This window comes from Lissotriton helveticus, chromosome 5_1 (assembly GCF_964261635.1).
Source record: "Lissotriton helveticus chromosome 5_1, aLisHel1.1, whole genome shotgun sequence".
In the NCBI taxonomy this organism is placed as follows: domain Eukaryota; kingdom Metazoa; phylum Chordata; class Amphibia; order Caudata; family Salamandridae; genus Lissotriton; species Lissotriton helveticus.
Window position 1 is genome coordinate 1,590,555,173 of NC_136065.1, and position 24,467 is coordinate 1,590,579,639.

At 45.5% G+C, this 24,467-nt stretch overlaps 1 protein-coding gene across 2 annotated transcripts in view; it reads left to right on the forward strand.

The window, feature by feature from the left end:
• Positions 1–24,467, forward strand: part of LOC144755637 (glutathione S-transferase Mu 1-like) — a 150,867-nt gene that overhangs the window by 21,144 nt on the left and 105,256 nt on the right. For both annotated transcript variants that reach the window (XM_078644778.1, XM_078644779.1), the window contains exon 2: positions 19,693–19,768. In XM_078644778.1, coding sequence (XP_078500904.1) covers positions 19,693–19,768 — 76 coding nt within the window. The remainder of the gene's footprint in view (positions 1–19,692; positions 19,769–24,467) is intronic.

Genomic DNA, 24,467 nt, shown 5'->3' on the forward strand with positions numbered 1-24,467 from the left:
ACCCTGACATTATAGATGTATATGTTGTCTGAGAGTAGGACAGGATATATCTTAATTCCATAACGTACCCTCTTGCTAGGAATGTACTGTGTAAAAACCAAACGACCCTTGAACAGGAGCAAAGACTCATCAATAGCTATTTCTTTCCCTGGAGTATAGATGAATGAAAATCAATCTACAAAGTGATCAAGTACAGGCGAATCTTAAAAAGACAGTCACAGTCGGGGTGATCTTGTGGCAACACCGTAGCATTATCAATAAAATGCAGCATCCGAAGCACAAGTAAATATCAATCACGACTCCTAATTGGTGGAAATATGGCCCATGGCATCAATGGACTTGTAGACCAATATAAAGTTATGGACGGCTTCCTTATCAAACCCATCAAAAAAGTCAAACCCAAAAACTTCATCTCGTCAAGATGTGTGGGAGTCCACCGGGTATCTCTGGAGTGGGGCTTAAGTCTGTCACAGTTGTCCCTCAAATACTGTTGTTTTTTTTTTTTTGAACAAATTTGTATTGGTTTTGTGCAAACAGCTTACAGTCACGCTCCACATGTATCTCTATCATCATGATGCACATTAATGCAGCGTCTTTAACATTCCCAACTAACGGAGCCCTATCTGCCATTTCCCGCCGCCCCCACTACCCCCACACTCCCCTTATCAGTGTGCCCTCTACTGTCACTCCTGCGGCTTGTCATAAACCTTCATGAAGCAACGAGTGACTTCTCCTAAGCATTTCCAATCTCGGCTCCCCAACGGAGAGGGAGTCCAGGTGCTGCTCATAACAGTGTGTGTTACCCATTCCATCCTCAATCGTATGTGGCACATGCAATCCACCCTCGCTTGCTGCGAGCTACGCGGCCTAGCACACCGCATCCTCAACCATTGCCCCCCTCGCTCTCCACCCCTGTCGTCCCCTCCTGGCTCGCCAGCACGTCGGCCTCACCACCCTCAGCAACTTCTGAATGGGACTATAGGTCTGCCACTAGCGCGCTCCATGCCCTGGCCGCTTCCATCGCTTTATCATTAGCGGTGCGCCTAGCTACCTGTAATCTAAGAGACCCCTCACTAGCCGCCCATTGCAGGAGACACCCCCGCCATCTCAGGAAGCTGCCCCCCCTAGATTTCCAATGCAGTGTGAGCTCCCTCTTGGCCAGGATTAACCCCAGGTCGAAAAATTTACTGGTGATCTTCGTGGCTGGAGTATGCGGGAACCAGAGTAAGAGGCAAGTCCCCATGTCGATCTGGGGTCCCGTAACCACATTCAAGCAAGACATAACTTCAGCCCAGTATGTGCCAAGCCCCGCGCACGACCAGAACATGTGCCCAAAGTCAGCACCCTCCGCATCGCAGCGAGGACATACCGAATGCGCGCCTCCAAAGACCCGTTAGATTTTGGCCGGTGTCCAATACGCCCTATGTAAAGTGAAGTATTGAACCAGTTGGAACCTAACATTGCGCGTGCCCTTCCAGGCCCTACGTACAAGCTGAGGCCAGGTCGTCTCTGGTATCTGCCGACCGAGGTCACCCTCCCAGCGCTCCCGCAGCCTATCTAGGGGAGGTGGTCCATCCAGCGCCAGTCTCCGGTATAGGCAGGTGATGGCCTTATAAGTGCCAGCTGCCATCACAACGTATTGGCAGCCCAACGACATGGGAGGCTCTACCAGCCCCATCCTCCAGCGTTTCCGAATCCCAGTCACTAGAGCCGCATGGAGCAAGAAGTCACCCCTCGGGAGATCGAAGGCCTCTTGCAGGTCATGAAACGACAGCAGGGCACCGTCCCTATACAGGTCCCCTATCATGTGGACCCCGCGATCTTCCCAGGAGGCCAGTGCCGACCAGTCCCCACCATGCGGGAGGGCAGTACACATGCCCAAGGGGATCTCCGGCGCATATGGAATGTGACATCCCGCCCGCCTCTGGCTACGAAGCCAGCACTGGCGAAGGGTGCGCTCCTCCAAAGTCAACTGATCCAACCGAAGCCCTTGCTGGAGCACGATGAAGGACAGGACATGTCGCTGTATAATCCGACCCTGCGGACCGTCCGGGCCTCTAAACTCCCGCGCCACAGCCTGCGTGCCCCTCAAATACTTTTCAGCATACAAATTAGTCTGCTCAATAGTCTCAGCCAAAAATACATCCTCCATAAACAACTGAGAACTGTATAAGCAAAGCAAATTCACTCTACACCATGCATCACCACTAAAGGCAGTCCACACCACCTGCACCATGTTTGGAACAACTCAGAGACCAGCACTTTCAATGGGAAGCTTTGCAGCCCCAGGATGCAGTCCAGATGCCTCTCGCTGCACCATTGACACATCTGTGTCCTCCTCTAAACCAGGCAATTCATCCTCGCTGAGAGTCACTTCATCAGATGATACCTTGTGGACACAAAACTCACTGCCAGAATCTTGTACTTCCTCCTCTCCCTCAGACTCACTCTCAGTCTCCTAATCGTGGTCCGAGGAAGATTCAAAAAGCATACCAACCACCTCCTGAGCAGTAATTCTGCGGCTAGCCATAATCCTTACTAATAAAAGTAATTTGTCAAAGTCAACATCAAACGCTTTGTAGAATAACTAACAAACAAAATGTGGCTTTATCACAAAGACCTACATACTCACACTATACCACTCACTTGTCAGAAGCAGATAGACTCACCACCACCTACTCTGCGCAGACCCAGCAAGGACCAACAATATCCCACTAAAAAAGAAAATTACACCTAAGAACGCAAAAGACATTGCAAAGAATTTCACGCTCAAAACACAATATGCTGATGTTATGGCACCACTTACAAAAAATTCACTCATGCATGATGATGATGATACTCATTTGGAGTAAACGCAACAATTTTTTTTTTTCTTACCAATTAAGTGCAACTATGCAAAACTGCAGATCAACCACTGCTGAAACCACAAACCCCAAATGCCCCCTAAAGGGGAGCGACACTTGCCCAAGGGGCCGCTCCCCGCATGCATTAGTAATACAAAATAAAAATCCCTTGTGGCCCAGTGGGTCATCTAAAATTAATTTAGCCCGATCTTCTCCCCTATTATTTAGATCTGTGTGCTGTGTCTGACAGCGTGTACCTAAACACTCCAAAAGTAACTAAAAAAAGAGGGCTAGCTTGTTGTACTGCCTGCTAGACTCGGGTATGCACTACTAATGTTGATTTACAAATTGTTCAAAAGAAACTAAACCAAGTTTAAACCAGATTCCATTCTTTTCAATTTAATGTTTTTAAATATTCAATTTCAAGAAAATATTTTTTTAACATGGATGAAACAAAAAGTCATAAATACAATACATAATTTGAATTAACCCTTCCGTGCGGGGCTGTTTTCACCACGCTGTGCTGGGGGCGACGGGGCGCGCACAGCGCACCGGTGCTCATGAAGAGCTGAGCTCGTCATGACCGCGCCTGTTTTAATGGAGCGCTCAGCACAGCAGGGGAATCAGCCCAGCGTGCGAGCGTTCCATCAAACGGGCGCGGTCATGACGAGCTCAGCTCGTCATGAGCACCGGAGCACGTGGCTCAGAACGAGCTCAGCTTGTCATGAGCACAGAAGGGGTTAAGAAACACAAAAAATATGATGACTTTCTTCAATCAATGTAGATGTTGATGGCCCAATGCATTTCGGGACATTAAATAGTACCTTCGTCAGGGGCAACACTAAAAAATCAAAATATGAACAAGCAGATAGAATTAGAATATACTTGTGGATCCTTTTAAATGTGCTGATCTATCTGACAATATCAAGTTGCTTAATGAACAACATATTTAGGGAACTCATGTATGCATCTCAAGAACCCGTTTTTAGTGATACTGGCATGACCCAAAACTATTCAATTAGAAGATTAACATATCAATTGCAAGATGTTTCTTCAGTAATTAACCTTTTGTTGTTAAGAGCGTATTCAACAGTAAGAAAATTTTAGAAAACGATAAGTAAAAGTCACCACCATTAAACCCCCCCCCCCAAAAACCCCAATGTGCAATCCTCTGAATGTGCGAATTACTCCAAATGGTAAACAAGATCACCCTTCTGGGTGTGTAACTAAGAAGACAATCAACCGAAGTCCTAAACAGAAAAACGTAGGGAATAGAGAACAAAAACCAGTCAACCTCTATAAACATTATACATGGTATTCTACGATTAAATCCATTTCATAGTATTTACAATTGCTTAAGAATCCAAAGTCGCACAGCCTATGAATTTAAGCCAAGAAACACCAATTCAGTTTACTATACTCCACAATGCAATGGCACGCATGCAGTCAATAGGAACACAAACGATTCCTTAACATACCGTGAAGAATGGGCAGTGAATTATTTACTTCATTATGCTCGAACTGGATTTCAAAATTAGGTCGGGAAGAACCCTGCAATTTAAAGACTGTCTCAACCAGCTGCAAAACATGACCATTTGTCCCAAACTTAACCCCACGTCCAGAACGAATCACGTGCTTACCAAGATAGAAAACCGGACGCTGCTGTTGTCTCTTCGTTCGTGTAATACCACGTGAATGTTCACCTCGTAAATACTCAAGCCGGAAACTAAACAGCCGGAAAAATCCTGCGATTAAAGAGCTATCAGTTAGTAAACTAAGAGGCTCAATATTTATCCCAAACAAAGCCCACATTCCAAATCAAGTCCTGTGCTTACCGAGGTCAAGAAAAACCGCACGCTTCTAGCATTTCCGCGTCCGTACTCAGCCGAGTCTTGTGACAATGGTGCTCGCATATGTTACCAATGCAATTACGTATTTACGCTCATTGTCTTAATAGGACCAACTTGACGTATCTACGTCGTTACCGGAGCAACCATTACCCGAACAGAACTTTTTTCAATTAAACTTTATACTCAAACCCATCTTATTACAACCAACAAATCAGCGTGTTGCTGTACAGGACTCAATACGCAGTGCAAATAAACTTTGCACCTGTTGTACTTAGTGCTAATTTTTCAAGTGGGCAAGTACCATCTGTATGATCAGGATATTCGTGCTACCATATCATTTGTCTAACCTATTCAGACCAAAGTTTACACGATGTTAACGATCTAGAATCCAGCAATCACCAGTACATCTACTGTCCCCTAGTACTCAAAACCACAGAGTGAATGCTATAGTTAAGCGATATCTAACCAGTGAGCACGCCCTCATATAAAAGTGAGTTTGAATAATATTAGCAACAACAAAAGCAACGTCCATGTGTTCTACCAACCCAAATTACATAATCCTTGAATCGTAATGTAACAAACACAAACCTAATAGTGATGTGACATATTACAATTAGAAAAAATTCAGAGAAAAGGTCCAGTCAGAAACAAAAAATAAATGTGTAATGCAGTGCAAAAGATATTGTTACACTCTGAATATATACAGGTTCAAATTAGAAGAAGCAACTTATTTCCATTCGGTCATTGAGACCACCTGGGGTCATTGTGCCCAATCGTTTTATCTTATTTGCGCTATTGTGTGGTGTTTTTCTGACCAGTGTGTAGCTAATGCTACACACTGTACACATTGTGCTACACATTTACGAATTCTACTTTTGTGTTCAGACATTCGTATTTTCACTTTTCTTTCAGTTTTGCCCACATAGAGTAACCACATAGACACTTTATTGCATAAATCACACTGCTTGTATGGCAGTCTCCCTTGTAGTACATTTTGATCTTTTCTCCAGTATGTGGGTGGGAAATGATATTGCCCTGAATAACATTATTGCAATGTATGCAATTGGCATGCGAAGATGTGCAAACGCTTTCCTGCTTTTCTGAAATACTTTTGCCACTACTTAACAATTCCTTGATGTTCTTCGACCGGATTTAAGCAAAAAAGTGGTTGTTCCGAATAGATGTTCTGGAAATCTGTTTCCGACTAAAGTTCCCATCGCTTATTAATGATGCTCCACATTTTCCGTGAATTTGTTGCAAATTTTGAAACAAACATTCCTTTTGCTTTCCACTCTCTCTTTTTACCAAAAGTGTGCGGTGATTTTGTTTCAATGCTCGTTTTGCTGCGTCATCAAGAAGTTCCGACAGGATACCCTCTTCTTTCATATTTAACTTTAAAGTCAGAAATGTTCTCAATGCAATCCTCCTCTTTGGAAACTATCCGTCTAAGTCTCAAGAATTGAGAGTATGGCAAATTGTTTGATTGCTTTGAGGATAAAAACTGCGGAAACGTAACGAGCTGTTTTTATCTGTGGGTTTTTGGTGCAACTTTGTGATTAGTTGGTGATTAGTAATCTCAACCCAAATGTCCAGAAACGCTATCTTATGACTGCTCAATGAGTGAGTAAACTGTATCCTCAGGCTTTTGGTATTCAGAGTGTTAATATTTTGAATCCGTTTGGTTTCTGTGCCTGACCAGACAATGAAAATGTCATCAATGTATCTGCAATAAAATGTAAAATCTTCAGTCCAATCGTTGTTCTCAAAAATGTGTTCCTCGTATTTAGCCATATACATATTGGCGCAAGCAGGAGCCCCTGCAAAGCCCATCGATGTTCCATTCAATTGCATAAAAAATGCATTAGCCCATTCAAAGTAGCTGTGATGTAAACAAAAGTGGGTAAGTTCAAGTAAAAAAACTGGGTTCATTTCCATTTCTGGGTGTTGCAACAGCATCCATTCTTGTGCTTCCAGTCCTTCCAAATGGGCAATCGATGTGTACAATGACACTACATCAATAGTGCATAATATGTATTCTTCATCAGTGGATAAGATGATTTTCTCCAATTTGAGGATGAAATCAGCTGTGTCCTGATGTATGTGTGCCATTGTTGAATGAGTGGTTGAAGACAGTAGTCTATGATCTTGCCTGCTGGTTTGAAAAGTGAGCCACATCCCGAACGTTTGGTTGGAATGGCGGATCTTCCAAACATTTATGAACTTTTGGCAACATATATAATTTAGGTCTTTTTGGAAACTTCGTCATGAGAAATTTAGCCGTGTTTTCTGTGATCCAGTCCATGTCCAATACATGATTTATCAACTGTTGGAGTCTCATTATCTACATTGTGGGATCTTGTTCTAACATCATGTAGATATTAGTATCTTCCATATGAAGATTGACCTTGGTTGTTGGACCCGGCCTCATGGCGTGGTCCTACCCCTCCTGCATGGTGGGTCCAGGACGACATCGGCCCTCCACCCAGCATCGGGCAGCCCTTTTGCCCGACACTGCACGCCCCAACATTGCTGGTCCGGCCACCATCCCGGACCCCCACTACCGACCTGGCTCCAGCGTGGGCCCCTCACGACCTAAGCACGAGGCTGCGCCCGACTCCATCTTGGGCCCACCACGTCACGACCACGTGGCCTCGGCCCCGGCACAGGCCTCAGCACAGCCCAGACATCGAGGCACCAAGATCCACCCAGGTGGTCGAGTGGCCACTCGACAGATCCCGGAGAAAAGGGTGTTTCGATTGCCCTCCAGCCGTCCCCGGACGCCTGGTTTCGATCGCCCTCCGGCCTCCCTGGGTGCTGGCTCCACCCCCCTGCTGGGTGTCTGGACACCATCATCCCGGCCCCTCTGACCCCCAGGCGCGAGGGTCCGGACATCAAAGGACTCCAGTCCTATATCTGGGCCAGCCCTGGATTAGGACGTCAGTTGTATCCTGGACTGGAAAGCCCTGCTGACGCTGTCACGGCCGACCCCAGAAGAACTAATTTTCCTGGAACCTTACGAGATCTTGAGAGCCTGCTGGCGCTGCCGCGGCCCACCTTTGCCGAACCATCTTGGGAGCCTGCTGGCGCTGCCGCGGCCCACCTTTGCCGAACCATCTTGAGAGCCTGCTGGCGCTGCCGCGGCCCACCTTTGCCGAACCATCTCGAGAGCCTGCTGGCGCTGCCGCGGCCCACCTTTTGCCGAACCATCTTGGGAGCCTGCTGGCGCTGCCGCGGCTCAACCTCTCGGGACCCCCCTTTTTCAAGACTTTACAGACCCCTCGGTCTACTTGTACATATCGCTGGGAACCAGCGGCCTTTACTTCCTGATAAAGCTTACGAACTCGACCTCTGGTGTGGTGTCCATTTGTAGTGTGTGGTTACTCTGCTGTGCGATCCTAGGAGAGGGCCCTCACTCAGGAGGCCTCTCAGTAAACGTTCGGCTACTTCTTGACGGAGAGGTGGACCTAGGGGTGGTCAGTCAGACATCTTCTGCCTCCCCCGGGGTCGCCTTTCTAACATTGGTGTTATAAAATTCTGTGTCCATGGGAACAAGGGCGCCTCCCTTATCAGCTTTCTGAAAGGTTAGTTCCTGTCTTTTGCCCACTTTAATTAAAATGCTTCATTCTGCTCTACTCAAATTACTCTGGGTTCTGCAATTCTTCTTATAATTCAATAGTTTATAATTAAAAGTTATGAGCGCAGAAAACCTGGTGATACATTATGTACGATTCAGAACCAAGGAAGGCACGCCCAGACTGGAAATTCCCAGATGGAGGCAGCTACACAAAGGGGGTACAGAGGATAAGTTTGGATCCTGGGACCGGTCACACACTATCTCTATGCTAAGGTCATTCTGTCTGTGCCCATGCTTGACTAGTAGGAGCAGGCCTCTATTGTCATATAGTTACTGCTTACCTATATACCTGTTACGTTAGCATGAGCTTATTAAATGTTTAAACACCATTTTTCCTTTTGCTGCTTTTGCACACGACACATAATTGTTATTTTAGCTTTCAACCTAGAGCGTTGTGATTTATATGAGAATAATATGTTATTGCTCTGATATCAGCTTTGCTTGGTAAAATATGTCTGCACAGTGAGTGCTGAAGCCTCCAAGGATAACTCGACAGTGTTGTTGTGAGGTCTGATCTTCACACCTTCCTAGACATAACATGAATGCAGCTGCTGCCAAGATCTGGCTTTACCTGCGTTTTATATTGCTTTGCTTAGAGCACAAGTTACACACTTGATTGTGCTTCGCATGCAGAGAACTGGTGAAAGACTATGTGATCCTCTGACACTGAGATCTTGAGGTAGGGGCCCGCCCTGCTAAAACCCAAAGAGACCTTCATAGATATAATGTCCTATGCTAGTTAGGGAGGGTGAGAATTAGGTGTTAACTCCTATTCATTACAGCATTTTAGCATGCTGTCACCTTTTGCTTTCTATGGACTAGTAACTATGCTGATAACTTTGTTTCTTATAATATGTTTGCTTGTATTATATAAGATACTGCGTTTGAGAACCCTGCATTAGTAAATAAATATTTAAAATATGCACGTGTCCTCTTTTACTCCACGTTCTGGTTTGAAATGATTATACAGTGATAGTGTGCATGTGTTCCACGATACCTGAGGTATTCTAAGTTCATGTTCTGGTCTGTCTAAACATTGGGAGTTTGTTATGACCAATGAGACAATGTAGCTAGCTCGGTAAGGGGATTTTGAGTACTAAGGTGAGTTTTGGGCCATCCTAATTCACTGAGGTTCCAAATCTCTATGCACAGTTCTGTAGGAGAACGGAATTCCCGCTACATGGCGCCCATACGTTGGTGGTCTTATATCATGACACTCAAGTAGTATATCATTCAATCCTTAACCCCTTCACTGTTTCCGGAAAACAGTGGTGTCGGACAAAACCTAGCTATTTTTGAAATAGGTCTTTTCAAGCTTGAATCTTTCTAAAACGGTTTCCTTGAATTACTACCCAGTTGTGCTACAATGTTTGCTTTGTCTTTCTACGTTCCTGTGCAGTCATGGCCCAACCAGTGGACGTTTCGCGGCATAGTCGCATTGCGGTGCGCAATCATTTGCTGACTTACAATGTACCCATGGAAGGCTTGGCTGTGATATTGGTGGTAAGTGCGGAAGCTGCTTACCCGTACGAACTCTTTTATTCGTTGGTTTCATTTCCGGCTGTGGATGCTAATTCTGGTGTGTTCCACACTTACACTCCCTCACCTGTGCCGGCTGAATATACTCCGTACAGGGCACAGGAAGTACCTATTGATACTTGGCAGCATCGCGTTTGGTTTGGTGGCGTCCTACCCCATTCTTTAACTGCTCCGAGGTTAGGTCATTTGTCCATTCCAGACGCAAATTGGCCTGTTTTGGCTGGATTTACTCCTCCTCCTCTACACGACCTTTGTACCCTTGCTGAAATTCGTAGACTACATGTAGTCTCTTTTGCCGTGATTCGAGCCTTAGTGCAATACATAGCCCGTAATCTTCCGGGTGGGCCCCCGGGGGGGGCGGCGCTTCTGGCCGGACAGGGCGGTTTGAAGCTCAGTCCCGTGATGGTCAATGCTATGATGGGCAGTGTCCCCAGGAAAAGGATGATTTTCCTTTCTGGCTTGCTGAGAAATTTGACCAGCTGGAAGCTGTATTTCCTAATACGACTCCTGGTGAAAAACACAGGATTCTGACACTTAGTTTGCCAAAAGATTTGGCCCCTGAACCCGGTGACTGTGAGACCTGGGGTAGAACCTTTGCGGTGGTCTATGCTAGGTGTTACGGCACTCCGTCTATGGCTGTCCTGCCTACGGTCCTTGTACGTGTTCAGGATGATCACGGACCAGAGGCTGCGGTTGAAGTGGGTATGCGCCTGTGTGGCACCTTTGATGTAGTTTGCGATCTCATTCTTGCTAATGTCAAGGGGGATGCAGTGAACTTTCAGGTGGCTAATGCTTTGGCGGCGATTCCCGAGGCCGAGAAACCCCGACAGTTAGCGAGGATTATTGTGGCGGCTTATAAAACCGTGGGTCGCAATAGTAGGGGTCTCAAACCTTTTTCTGTTAAAGAGAAGAAGCAACCCCAAGTGCAGAGTTCGGAAACTGACGTTCAGCCCAAGTCCAAGAAACGAAATTGGCCTAAAAAACAAAAACAGGGAAAGCAACAACAGACACCGGAATCTCGTCCTGCGTCTCCGTTACGTGCGCAAACAGAACGTGTTTATGACTTGCGTGAAGATTAAATCACCTGATCGATTTCAGGTTTCTGATCAACGCTCTCCTCGTTCCTTTCAGGTCTCATCGGCCACGACGACCGGTGGTGGAGGCGGAAGAGGTCGGGGTGGTCAGCAAGGACGTGACCAGCCCCGCCCAAAAGACGGTGCAGGAAAGCAGGACAGCTCAACGCCGAAGAGACCGCAGTTTGCCAAGAAGAAAGTCGCGGCTTTAACAGCGCATCGATATGCCACAGATAGTGAGAACGCGGCTTCGGAATCTGACATGGGCTCTGACCTTGCTGGACAGCGCGGTGGAGATTACCATTGTGAGAGAGGCCCTGCGTCCACTACTGAGGGTGACAGCGACTGATATTTATGTTGTGATAGAAACAGCTGATACCAGAGTTGCTCCCCCTGATAGACTTCATGAAATTGTCCTGTTAATCGAAGGTGACATACAACGTACCATAAAAGGGGTATTTTGGGTAAATCTTTCGTCTACGTATGACATTTTGCTTTCGGAGGCTGACTAGCCCCCACCTTTTGTTCTTGCAGCACCGCGAGGGGAGGAGGTAGTTTCGCGAACACAGTCTCGAAAGAGCATGCGCTGCACTTTGCAGAAGAGTGGGCTAAGGCTCTAACGCCGGTTCTGTAACGTAACCAATGTGGTTGGGATAAATTGTCCCCAAACCACGAGATTCCTTTACGGTCTCAGCCGCAGCCTCAACCTCAATATCCCATATGGCGTGAAGCCAAGGCTTCCGTCGCGGCAATCCTTGAACAATTGGAATATCAGAGAGTAATTGAAACATGTGTGTCACCGATGAATAACCCTCTTTTTACTGTAACCAAGCCTGACGGTTCATATCGTTTGGTGTTGGATTACCGGCATTTAAACTCGCATTGCCGTAACTGTGCAGTACAGAATACTCACGGCTCTGCCCTAGTGGATAGTCTTGTGCGTAAGCGTTTTAAGACCACGCTTGACATTTCCAACGGTTTTTATGCCCATCGATTTGATGGTCCAAGTTCCCAATGGACCTCCTTTACTTGCGGCGGTGTGCAAAAACAATTTAGGCGTTTGCCTATGGGCTATAAGAATAGTCCTGGGATTTTACTGCCCGCATTCTCTTTTGGAGAGAATCGACCCAGATGCATGCTCGTATGTGGATGACATATATCTCACAGACGACGAACTTTGGGAGCATCTGTGTCGAGTAAACAGCATAATTTGTACCTTTGCAGACATGGGTTACAAATTTAACTTTGCAAAATCGCACATTGCAGAGTACAGTGTTGTTCCTGGGCTATAAGCTCAACAATGAAGGTAGAGGTTTGGCTCCTCACTTCCTGGAGAAATGCGCACAACTGCGCCCTCCGACAACGCTGAGAAAATTACAGTCTTTACTGGGTTTCTTAAATTTCGGAAGAACATACATTCCGGATTATGCCCAGCGTATCAAGCCGTTGTATGCTTTGATACAACCAACTTTTTCCAAATCATGCTGGCTGCCTGAGCACTCAGCCATTTTGCAATCCTTGCAGGCTGATCTGCTCGCATCTAAATTCTTACTGACTCGTGATAACCACACCAACCTGGTGATAAGAATCATCCCTGGGACGGTGGGTTTCACGTACCTTACTTTTAATGAAGGAGACACAGTACCTATTGCTTACAAGTCACACTTGTACACTTCGGCTGAAATGCGATTTTCCACTGTGGAGAAAGTTTTAACGGCTGTACAGATGGCAATTCTTAAAGAACGTGCCCTGTCACAGGGAAAACGCATGTTGGTTGTTAACCCATGTCCTGCTTTGGAGGCAGTTACGAAAGCCAGTGTACCAAACTCTAAAGCTTTGCACCCTCGGTGGAATCAATGGGCTGCATCCTTGACATCTCAGGATGCCACGTTTATTTTTGACGCCACGTTGAGGTCGCAGGAGTATTTACAGTATGAATTCGTTCATCCGGCTCCTTTATCAATGCGTCCTTTGGAGGATTGCCATTGCATCATTTACACTGATGGTTCGGCGCAGGTTGCGCATGGCTCTAAACACGCCTACGTTTCCGCATGCGCCATTGTGGTCGGTGCCATGGTGAACGATGAGTTCCAGTCCAGAGTTGTGCACACGCAGACTCTAGGGGACTGCACCACACAATTGGCGGAGCTTCGTGCTCTCTTACTCTCGTTAGAGTACGCAGATCCTAGTGTGACGACTTATTGTAAGTGATTCCTATTACTGTGTCCAGTCTTACAATCAAAACTTGTTCTTTTGGATTCAAAATAACTTTCGTGATTCCAAGGGTAGCACAATAAAACATAAAATGATCTGGGTTCGAGTGGCTGAGCTCAAAGAGCAGTTGCCACTCGTGTTTGTGATTCATACTCTCGGCCATCAGCGTGTTGGAGTCCACGCTGTGGGTAACTCGCTTGCTGATGAGGCAGCGAAAATCAGCGGTATCTACATATTTGGTTGCAGCAGTTACACGGTCCAAAAGTAAGATTGATGATGACATCTTGGCGGCGGTTGCTGCCACTGAGAAGGGAGGTAAACATCCTACGGGGTTCCCTTCGAAGTACACATACCACTTAAGTCCCGATAAGGTTCCTTTTGTGAAACTTCCTGAAGTTGGAGAACGTCTGATTCCCAACTCGGATCGTAGGGCTAGCTTGATTACAGCGGCGCATGAAGGTGTGGCGTCTGCGCATGCGGGCGTCTCGGCCACTGTAGCTCAATTACAACAACGTTTCTGGTGGCGGGGACTCTACAAACAGACGCGCGACTATGTCCTTCAATGTGACATTTGCCAGCAGATTAAACCTTCGACTGCTGCGCGTCCGCCACGGACACAGTTGTACATATCTAATAAACTACTAGGTTGTGTTTATTTAGATCACTGCGGTCCTTTTTCTTCTGATACTGCGTATAAGTACATCTTAGTAGCAGTTGATTCATGCACACGCTTTGTGTGGGTATGGCCCCATCGCAGCGCTGTTTCATGGACTGTCATAAGAGATTTGCGTGTCTTTGTAGGGATTTTTGCCTGTGGCACCTTCCATTCAGATCAGGGTCCGGCTTTCGCCTCTAAGGCGTATAAGGATGCCATGATTTCGATGGGGGTCCAAGTCAAGTTTTCGTCTCCCTACAGAGCTGAGGGTAACAGTGTAGTGGAACGAATGAACCGTGACTTAAAGCAATCATTGACAGCACGAGTTATAGGCACTGGCAGAAACTGGTTGGCCCACCTCAATGGCGTGCAGCGTACTCTTAATAATCTCCCTAGAAGGTCTCTGGGTGGGCGGACCCCATACGAAATGCTCTTTGGTATCAAGATGTTTGTCCCGGACCTTGACGGTCTAGACGGCGTGGCTCAAGCCACAACCTTTGACGTAGATGAACATTTCAATGTTTTACAGGATCTACAAAAGACCAGAGACAGTCTTGCGAAGGAACATTTGCCCTCCACATCGGATGTTGCGTTGCAGATCCCGGTAGTAGGCTGGCTACCCCAAGTTGGAAAACTGGTTCGAGAGAAGATCGATAACAAAGAATTTGGCCCTTTCTATCGAGCTCCGGTTCCTGTGCTTGGAGTGAAGGGCACAAGAACAGTCATTTTACCGCCACTTCCAGGTCGTAAGGAAAACAGGTTTATCTCAATTGACAATGTCAAGATACACAGAGTGGCCGATTCTTCTTAGTATGACTCCGGCAGTCTCCTGTCCTTCGATTGTGAGAAATTCTGTTTTGGCCACTGCTTCTGATCGTATGCCTGAGGTGGCCCTCAAGATGCCTGCTGTTTCCAGTCCTTTATTAAGTCCTTTACCTGTTGATCACGTTGATGAACTTGATTACACTTATCGATGCCTGATTTACAAACACGTTTGGCCACAGAATCCAGATTCTCTTTTGACACTCGTTTCACAAAATTCAAAAAAGCCCTCACGTTTTGCGATTTATGCCACATTATTTAAAAAACATTTTTTGATCCCCCCCCTTGGACATATATTTGGCTGGTACTTTTTTTCAATTTACCTTTTTATGTCAATTGGTTTTGTGTTTTATTTTTTTCGTCTTGTCGATGGACACTATGTGGAGGAAAGAACATGCATTCGGCATCTTAATGGAACTTTTGCCCCCCTTTCCTCGTGACATTCAGCACACAGACTGAAGAGAGACTTGAATTTTGTTAACGCCACTGCTTGGCCTGTTCTTGATGGGATTGTGTGGAATGCGGTTAAATTTCAAATCCATGGCCCTACTGAGGTTGTTAATTTCCCTAATGTGCTCAGGGTAAACATGGGAGATTTGGTGAAACAAAACATACGTTCTGATGATTGGGATGTTCAGGCCGTGGAAGCATTATTCTCTGATTTGAAATATTATGCTGCCTTTGATGCTGAAGATTTATACTTAGATTCTGCTAATTATGGTGAATTATTTTGCTTCCAACATTTTGGCAACCATTATCTGCATAAAACAAGTTCCAGTAGGGGTACTGTAAATTACTCAGTGGGAACATTGCCCAGCTCCTGTACAAGGCAGTTCGAGTACTTTTTTAAAGAAGTACACTTGTTTTACTGATTTTAATCAGTCTAATCCTGAGTCTTTTTATTTTAAAATGATACAGAAGTCCATGTCCAAGGTTAGACTTACCGATACTAAATTGTTGTATTCGAAGTCCTTTCTAGACAAGTTAGCTGTAGAGGGCTACGAGCTATGGAAGGAAACCATTGACCTTAAATCTGTTTGGGGTTCTAAAGGTTGGCAGGTGCAAGGCACTGAGGCGCTGCACCGTACATGTCTCATCCCAAATCATATGTTTTTAAATTCGACCATTTCTCAAACAACATGCTTTGGATTGGCTACTTCTAAAAAATTAAATACACCTATAGTCCCTGATTTAGAAGAATATTCTGGATGGAATAATATTACACAGTTTTCCATTAGGGAATTGCAAACTCTATTGCATAATTCGTCCTTTAACATATCCAGTTTGGACCCGAAAGGTTGGCTGATGTGGCACAGAAGTTCTGATTCATGCCAACGGCGTTTTCTGGGTTTAGCTGATGGGTTTACACAAGTCAGGCCTGATCCCCGTTTTGAAACTGACCATTCTGTCACCACTTATTCTGTAGGCAAATTATGTCAGAATTGGCTGAAACATTCTACCTTGGCTGCGGTTAAACTGCATCTATCCAAGCTCACTGATGTAGATTTGAACGATTTCATAAAGGGCCCGGCTAGTGGTAGATCTAAAAGATGGATATATACGATTTACAATGAAATCTGGAAGACGTCACAAATTGAAGCTGCTACACGCCTTAGAGCTATTGATCAAGCTAATTTAGAAAAAGTACTTGCAGTTGTGGATAACAGTATTAACATGCTTTCTTCCCGCATTTACACGTTAAATAACATTGTGTCTTCTGTTGTTGATATTGTGCAAGATGAAGTGTCTGTGTTATATACCATGGTCAGAATCAATTGCGTTCCATTATGCAATTTGCGTGGACCCTGCAGACGCTTAAGTCTGGTAAGGTGCCTTGGACTTACATGAACGTGTCCTCTCTCTTCGCCCGTTTTAATTTGACTGACAAGCAGCGCATGCTTTCAATGCGGGACGCATCTTTTTCCATGTTACACATTGAAAGATTAGAGTCTTTACACCGTTCTCTGTGGCAGAAGCCACTGCTGCGACGTGGCTTATCCACGGGTTGATTACATTACCATTTGCTTTGTACAAGTTTACAAATTGTATGCAATATATCGCGATAGGCAGATATGAACCACTAGGTAGTTCATTTCTCCATGAGGCCTGGTCGCTTTCATTCACTTATCGATGCCTGAAAGACGAGAAGGAAGTTTATCTTAAAGGGGAGGAGTGCACAGAAACACCAGATCACTCATTAATATGTAGACACATTCAATTGCACGGTTCTTGTAACCAAGACCGGCCAAATTTAGCCTGTGTTTTGAAAGCTACTCCAGTTCCCGCAATCGTTCCTACTTTCACATTACTGGCAAACGGCAGTTATTTACTTTTGAATAACGAAGACTGTTGTGGGTTAATTAGAGGTATCGCTTATGTGGTAACAGTATCAGAACGTGTGGTGTGTTGCAAAAACGTTCTGTTTCCTCCTACACATGAGAATTCAGATGTTTCCATCTGGCCGCGAATCCCAACCTTGACGGCAGAGTTCAATGGTATGAGAAGAATAAGAGCCCTTTTGTCTCAAAAAGAGGTGGCCCTGAGTTCGGCTCGAGAAACATTTGTCCTTCACATTGCTAACACGTGCACAGAAGTGCAGGCGCTATTGAATACTGATTTGCCATTGCATTTCAGCGAGCTGATTCATCAAATCTTTAATGCCTCCTCCACTTCTGGCCTCGCACACTTTTTTAAAATAGTTAGCAGTGGTCTCGACTTCCTTCGAGAAAATATTTGGGGTCATCCCTGCTTTCTTTCATTCTATATTTTCAAGCCTGTTTGGTGGCTTTCCGGTTTTGCTGGCTGCAGGCGTTCTGGAGATATTTTGTTTTATTAAAAATGGATGCCCGTCCTGTTAGAAGCCGCTCAGCCCCTCCTGGCACTGTTTCGCAACCGGATGCTTGAATACTATGGCACACTGTCGCTTGTGACTTTAAGCACGGCATTTGGATTATCGTTTCGATTTTCCTATTTCACATGTGTCCAGCCTGTGTTTCATTGCCAGAGCTGCAATTTCGACTGGGCCTTTGATTTTGTGTCTCTGCAAGACGGTGTCTCCTGACGTCGATTTTAATCACCTGATGAGTCCCATAGTTAGTGGGAAAGGTATGTGCTAATAAGAAAAGTGTATTCATTAGTACATCAATGCCCAACCTTGAAGGAAACTAAAATTACCAATGCAGCTTCTTGCAGAGAGAGCATTCATTTCGAGCAGGACTCAAAAAGGCAGCCATCAACAACTAACACTTGCTGATGGTTGAACATTAGCTACCTAAGCTGCATGTGGATATCTCTAATGCACATTTAATGGCAAGTGAACTTTGCAGATGTGATGCTCTGTTAATACTCAACTGATTTAATGTTCAATACCTTCCTACTCAGGGTGGTAGGATATTTTAGTTGAGCGTAATAGATAAGGCCAATAGTATGGTTCCCATTGTGCATATTTTGGCTCTGTCTCCCCTATCCACCTCCCACCCCCCCCCCTATTTTCACACCAAAATAGTGTGAATATTGGTTCTTTTAAGTAAATTATCATTCCGCCAGTTAGAAACCACTGACGTTCACCATGAATGTCATATCTGTAGAAAGCCTACCGCAGGCGGCCCAAGCTCTAGTTCTATCGCTAGAAGAGCAGCCTCACTCCTTGCTACCAGATCCCCTGCTGTCAATGCTGCCCTTCACAGACAGGGGGGGGGGGGCCTGGGACAGTAAATAAGGCCAGTGGGGTAGTTAGGCCTTTTGCTGCCCGTGGTGGCCGTAAGAGGGGGGGGGAGTGGTGTGTGCTGGTGTTCGATTCCTGCTTTTGCCACCTATATGGCTGCAGGTAAGACTACCCTCCCCCTCTCCTCCCCATTGCTTTGCCACTGAATAAGCCCGGGCACTGAAATGGAAGTGCCCCACATTAGCAGTGGTGGCTCATGCAAGTAACCGCGGGGGATGGAATTGACAAATGACGGACTAGTGAAATATGAATAAACAAAACCACTTGCCTTGCGCTCGCCGCATCGCAGAATAAAGGTTTTATTTTCACTATTGCGCTTGCCTGCACGGGCCACCTCTGCACATTAGTGAATTAGATGGCTTACAAAGTGGCCCATGTTTACAAATTGGGGCAGTTTTGACCTTGTTAAGACACGCTGCCTAAGTGTTTTGCATGGTATGGAAGAGTGCATGGATCTCAGCTTGCTGCAGACAATGGATTATTATATATATATTTTTTTTAAAGATACTCTAATTAAACTGTAAAAACCATCATGGCAGACCATAAAACAGGCCAAAAAACCCAGCCCACACACCAACCTCTCAGACCAGCCATTGGTCACTGCTTGATTGCCATATGAAAGGCCAGTTCGACTACAGATGGGGATGCGAACAAATAACACCAGCGCTGATCAAACTGACATGGCTGACTCTTCAATCCTGCTGTACCCAGTTCAGTTTTATTGCTGTAAATAGAACTCGGGAAATCTAAACAGGACCCACAACCTGAGGAATAGACTAAACAGGACCCACAACCTGAGGAATAGACTCATGTATCTGGCTAATGCAGACAAATGAACTTCTTGGTTCTAAACAATGCTAAACTTTTCAGCTCCTTTTCTGGGTTTGCTCTAAAGATGTGAAGTAACCGCACTGTGGCAAGTAGGTGGGGCCCTTCCCTTAAAGCTTGACCCATATTCTACCTGCTATTGACGCATTTCAATGTCATAACTCTCTACTGATGGTCAAATGCAACCTAATGTTTTCCACCTGAATTCATGTCCTTCAGTCTAACCAATGTTTTATCTAGTAATGTGCCTACTTGGTGTAAATATATAACCAATACGTATCTTGAGGAGTGCAAGAATGCCCATCCACTGAAGGGTAAAGTGCTCTAACCTCTTCTGGGGTAATGAACAGGAGTCCTCTTGTAGCTGGGGCCCCCTTTCCATTGAAAGGGATGGAATGCCCTCACTTTGGCCCTTTGTGCATGTAGAAAGATCAGATCTGGCACTGTCATGGATTGATGACCCATGCCACTTACCTACTTTGTCTAATGTTGTGCTTTATTCCGTTACAGCTGGCGCACTCCAGCAGGCTGCTCTTGGAGTACACAGGGACTCCGTATGAAGACAAGCAATATGTCCCAGGACCAGGTAATAAAGGATTGGTGGTGGCAAGAGGGAGAATTCAGCGGGCAAAGGAATAAGATTGTTGATGGTTGTGAAGTCTGCCACCCTGGTGCACCTTGGATTACTTTCGGATAGTCTTCATTACTGAGAGTCCTACTGTTTCTAGTCAGTCCTTACAAACTGAAGTGTCCCCATGTCTAAACCCTGAAGCCGGAGTTGGCATTTATTCATAATGCTAACCCTGATCCTCTGTTGGGTGTGCTATATAAGTGACGTTCTCAGTTTGCGATCACTCCCTGGGAGGACCAGCTTGGGGGGCGGGCACAAGGCAGTTTGAAGGGTTACAGACAAGTAACCTAGGCATTCCTTCCGCATTACTCATCGAAGTCCTTACAAACAGAATCTTGCCAATGCTGCGCTGCTGACCATTCTGATCATGTGACACTAGAATCCAGCTTGCTGCAATGCAAGTGTTGACATAGAGCGCTCTCTATACCACCCATTGAACTTTCCAAAATCCCAGCAGGATGCTGCCCCCACCCCACCCCACCTCCCCCCAACCAAAAAAATAGAGCTCATCAGTAAACCATCAACGGCCTCTCTTTAGTGAATCTGATTCTTAATGACCAGTGGTAGACATTTTCACATGCAAATTACACTGAACATGAATATTAAATCGGGCTAATCAGTTTAGTATTAACCGAGCATCACACCTGCAAAGTTCACTTGTCATTAAATGTGCATTAGAGATATCCACATGCAAATTAGGTTGCTAATGTTCAACCATCAGCAAGTGTTAGTTGGACACTTGAGGGGCCTCTCCAGTTGAGCACCTGCGGAGCCTTAATTACACTACACGCCAATCTGGTCCATGCTTGTTTGACTTATTCCACCTATACCCTTCAACATAGCCCTCACCCCCTTTAAACAACCTCCCTCCTACATTCCAATGAATCTGCTGACACCAAATGTACACAAGCTGCATATACCTCCTTCTTCCCTAAACCCAATGTGTTCAAAGTCCACCCACAGTTCTTTCATCAATTCTACTCCCGTTAAGGTATCATCAGAAGCACCCCAACTATTCTGACGACTGTTGCAAGGCAGTTATTCAAGTGTTTTAGGTGTGTGGGTTGTGTTATATGCATGTGGTCGCTGAGCTGGGATGCGCGTAGCTCTATTGGGGGAAGTGATGTGGTGAGTGGGTTGCAGGTGACCGGTGGCTGTGTGGGAGGGAGTTATATTGGGAGAGATGAGGGGTGTTTTAAAATGCTGATGGCAAGTGAATGACTTGAGAAGTGGTATTGTAAAGTGTCTGCAGATGTGACTGCGTTGATAAGTGACACTGCTGAGTTGTGCTGCAAGATGCTGTGCGTGAAGAGTGGCTGTAGGTGGTTTGTCACGTGAGTTGCATTTAGAGTGGTGACTAGTAAGCAAATGTTGATGTTACTAAAAGTTGAGAAGTGTATGTAATGAATGAGTGGTATCTCTGAGTAATGAGTGAGTTAAAAGGCTTGTGAGTATGCGACTTGCTCAGTTAAGGTTCATTGGTGCTGTTATGGGGTGAGTTGTGTGTACTATAGGGTGTTGGTGAATGGTATGATTAAAAATGTGTCCACTGGGGGTAGTGCTTTGGTCATGCTGAGAGTGGAGGAGAGCAGTAAGTAGCATCTAGTGATAGGTGTCAGTGGCTGCCGCAGACCAACAACCAAAGTGGCAAGTGGTGTAAGCAGTGGAAGGTGTAGTGGATGGTTTTTAGGTGGTGCTGCAAAAGTGTTGTGTGGTGTGTTTTTTAAAATTATTTTTATTTAATTAAAAAATATATATATTTCTCGAGTGAACAGACGTTTTCTAAACATCTAGATGTGTCTTGATTGAATGGTTGTGTGAGAAGTATGAATGACTGAGTGTCATTACATGGCGTCAATGGCAGAAGTCCAGCACATGTGGATAGAGTGGCATTTAGAGTGGCTGATGGTGGTTGTGCGTAAGTGGGGAGAGGGATTTGTTACTTTTGTTTGTGTGATTGCTAAAGCAAATTAGTCTAACTCATTTGTGTGCCATCAGGCAGATTTGCAGGCATTGACACTGGAGAGGATGATAAGCGAGTGATATTCTGTCTAGCTGCAAGGAGAGTTGGAAGTGGGTGTGCAAGAGATCCAGAAAGCATGCAGTTGGCACAAAAGGAATAGAGCGGTATTGTAAGAGAATGGGGGTATTGTGTAGATACGGCTGTTTAGGCTGTAGGGTGCAAGGTGCACATAATAGGGTTATAACTAATTATGTATGTGAGGTTACCAAATAACTGTTGCCAGGAATCCTCGCTGCTCTCCAAGGTTTCATTTAACACCTCTGAGCATTTTGTGAATTTTAGCTTTTGTTTGATGTAACCGAACGAGTTGGAACAGCACACCATAAAACTGTGATCTGTCACTGCAAAGTCAAGGTCACTGAGCATGCAGCAAAATGCCTGACTACTAGCTTATTAACGGCCCCTCCCCGCCCCACCAAAGGAAACCCTACTGTGGCGTAGTTGAATTCTATTGCATTTTACTGTGCAGTGTTCTACTGCTGTACACTTGAAGTAGTCTTTTGTGTGCTTGCTTTAGGTGTCGTATACAAAAGGCTGCATTCCTTTACAGTGGTGGCTTCTCTGCTGTGGCAGAGTAGCATCGCACCCCCGCCAGCGGCCTCAACATTTTGAAAAAGAAAACTATAATGAAACGTGTTTATCACTTTATTGTTTCTTTCCTGTTGCACCTTGTGGGCAGGGCCATTATGGCAGGGCAGTCACAGTAGGAGTGGTGGCACTGCACTCGTTGTGCGCATTACTGTTTGGTTGGTCGTCTCAGGATGGCCAAACAGTCATGCACACTGACCTCTCCCCAACCAGAGCGGAACTGCCGGGTGGAGAGAATAGCAGGTGTAGGCTCCCAGCCCCCTTTGGAGCAGGAAACAATTCCACTTGGGATACCCAGCTCTTCTGTTTTGCATGAGAGAAGCACTTGGATTGGCTTGAGGGGAGTCGGGGAGCCTCCGCAGGAAGGAGAAGATCGATGAGGAAATGGTAAGTTCTTTTTTTAGGTCTCGACTATTCGATCACGTAAGTGATAAATGGACGAGAGTATTGAGGGCAAAACAAGCTCTGAAACCACCAGGCGGATAACGTCGAGTGCATGTGCTCATGCACGAGCTTGCCATTTGCTCCCCGAGCCGCCTGCCTCCGAGAGCTTCACTTAAAAGGCATCCGCTCCCCTACCCCCGGCTTCATACTTTTCACGGCCGCCAGGCCGTGTCTCGCATTTCTTCCCCCCCCCCTCCCCCTAATTATTCACCCCTGCTGTTGCTGCCCATGGCCTCCCCACAGCAATGCCAAGAGCTTGTTTGAGCTGTTTTCTATATTTTCTACAGTAAACCCTCATAAACGTTTACAGTGATCTCTGATAAATCTAATCTATTTGTTATTATATCCTGTTTTATTAATTATCAACGTCAACTCCAGAGCGTCAGTAGTCTCTGGTTGTGCCTTTCAGAACATTGGCACACCCTGTACCTTACATCAGAAACGTTAGCAGCCTTGACCTGCACCTTTAAGCATATGTAGCTGCATTTGCTATAGCCAATCATGAGGTAGCTTATATATACTGGCTACGCTCTTAGCATTCTGTTTTTCTTCTGGAGCTGATCCCAGCCACACAGCACCAGTCTGCAAGGAGGCACTCATTGCCCCGCAGGTAATTACTCTAGTACGGAGCGCTTGCTTTGCGTCAATCGTTAGAGCAGTTTATCTTTAGTTACACTGCTGTGTTCTTTGTTTTCACAGAACAACGTCATTATCAGCAGCTGAATTTCACGGCCTTTGCCGGGTGTTTGACATGCTTTTACCAAATCGTGTGCCCAGATAAGATTGCTATTTTAATCACTTTCAGCAACGTAGGATTAGTCACGCAGCGCCAGTCTGCGAGAAGGCACTCCTTGCCCCGTAGGTAACTATCTGAGCAGGCAGTGCTTGGCATGCGTTAAGGATTAGAGCAGTTTGTTTGTTGTTCAATTACACTGCCATGTTCTTTACCTCCACAGAACCACGGCACTATTAACGGCTTATTTTCATGGTTATTGACGGGCCGTCCTCGCGCCATCACGAAATTCTGTGCCCTGACAGGATCGTTATCTTAATTACCACACAGGCACACGTGGCGTCAGTACCTTAACTACCAGGTACATTAGATGTTACTACTTTGGAGCGTTGGGCTGTTTATCGGCATTTGCTTTTAACTCTTATTGGTAGGCATTCCATATTTTGTTTATAGTTCTCTCATTTTTTTCTGCCCCTATTTAGTGCACGCACCTGTGCAAATCAAAAATAACGCAGCACTCGGCGCCACCACCGCAGCAGCACTCGGCGCCACCACCGCAGCAGCACTCGGCGCCACCACCGCAGCAGCACTCGGCGCCACCACCGCAGCATCACTCGGCTCAACCGCAGCATCACTCGGCTCAACCGCAGCATCACTCGGCTCAACCATGTTCTCTCAATGTTTCAAGCTTTATTACTATTGTCACAAAAAGATGTTAATATTTCACTTCTGTTCTTGGATTTTCATCACAATACAATACACTGAACATAATCTTCACAAGTTATTTACAAAAGTTTAAGCTATTGCCATTATAAATTACAATCACTTGTATTTAAGTATTAATTATTTAAAAAAATGAAAAGCCA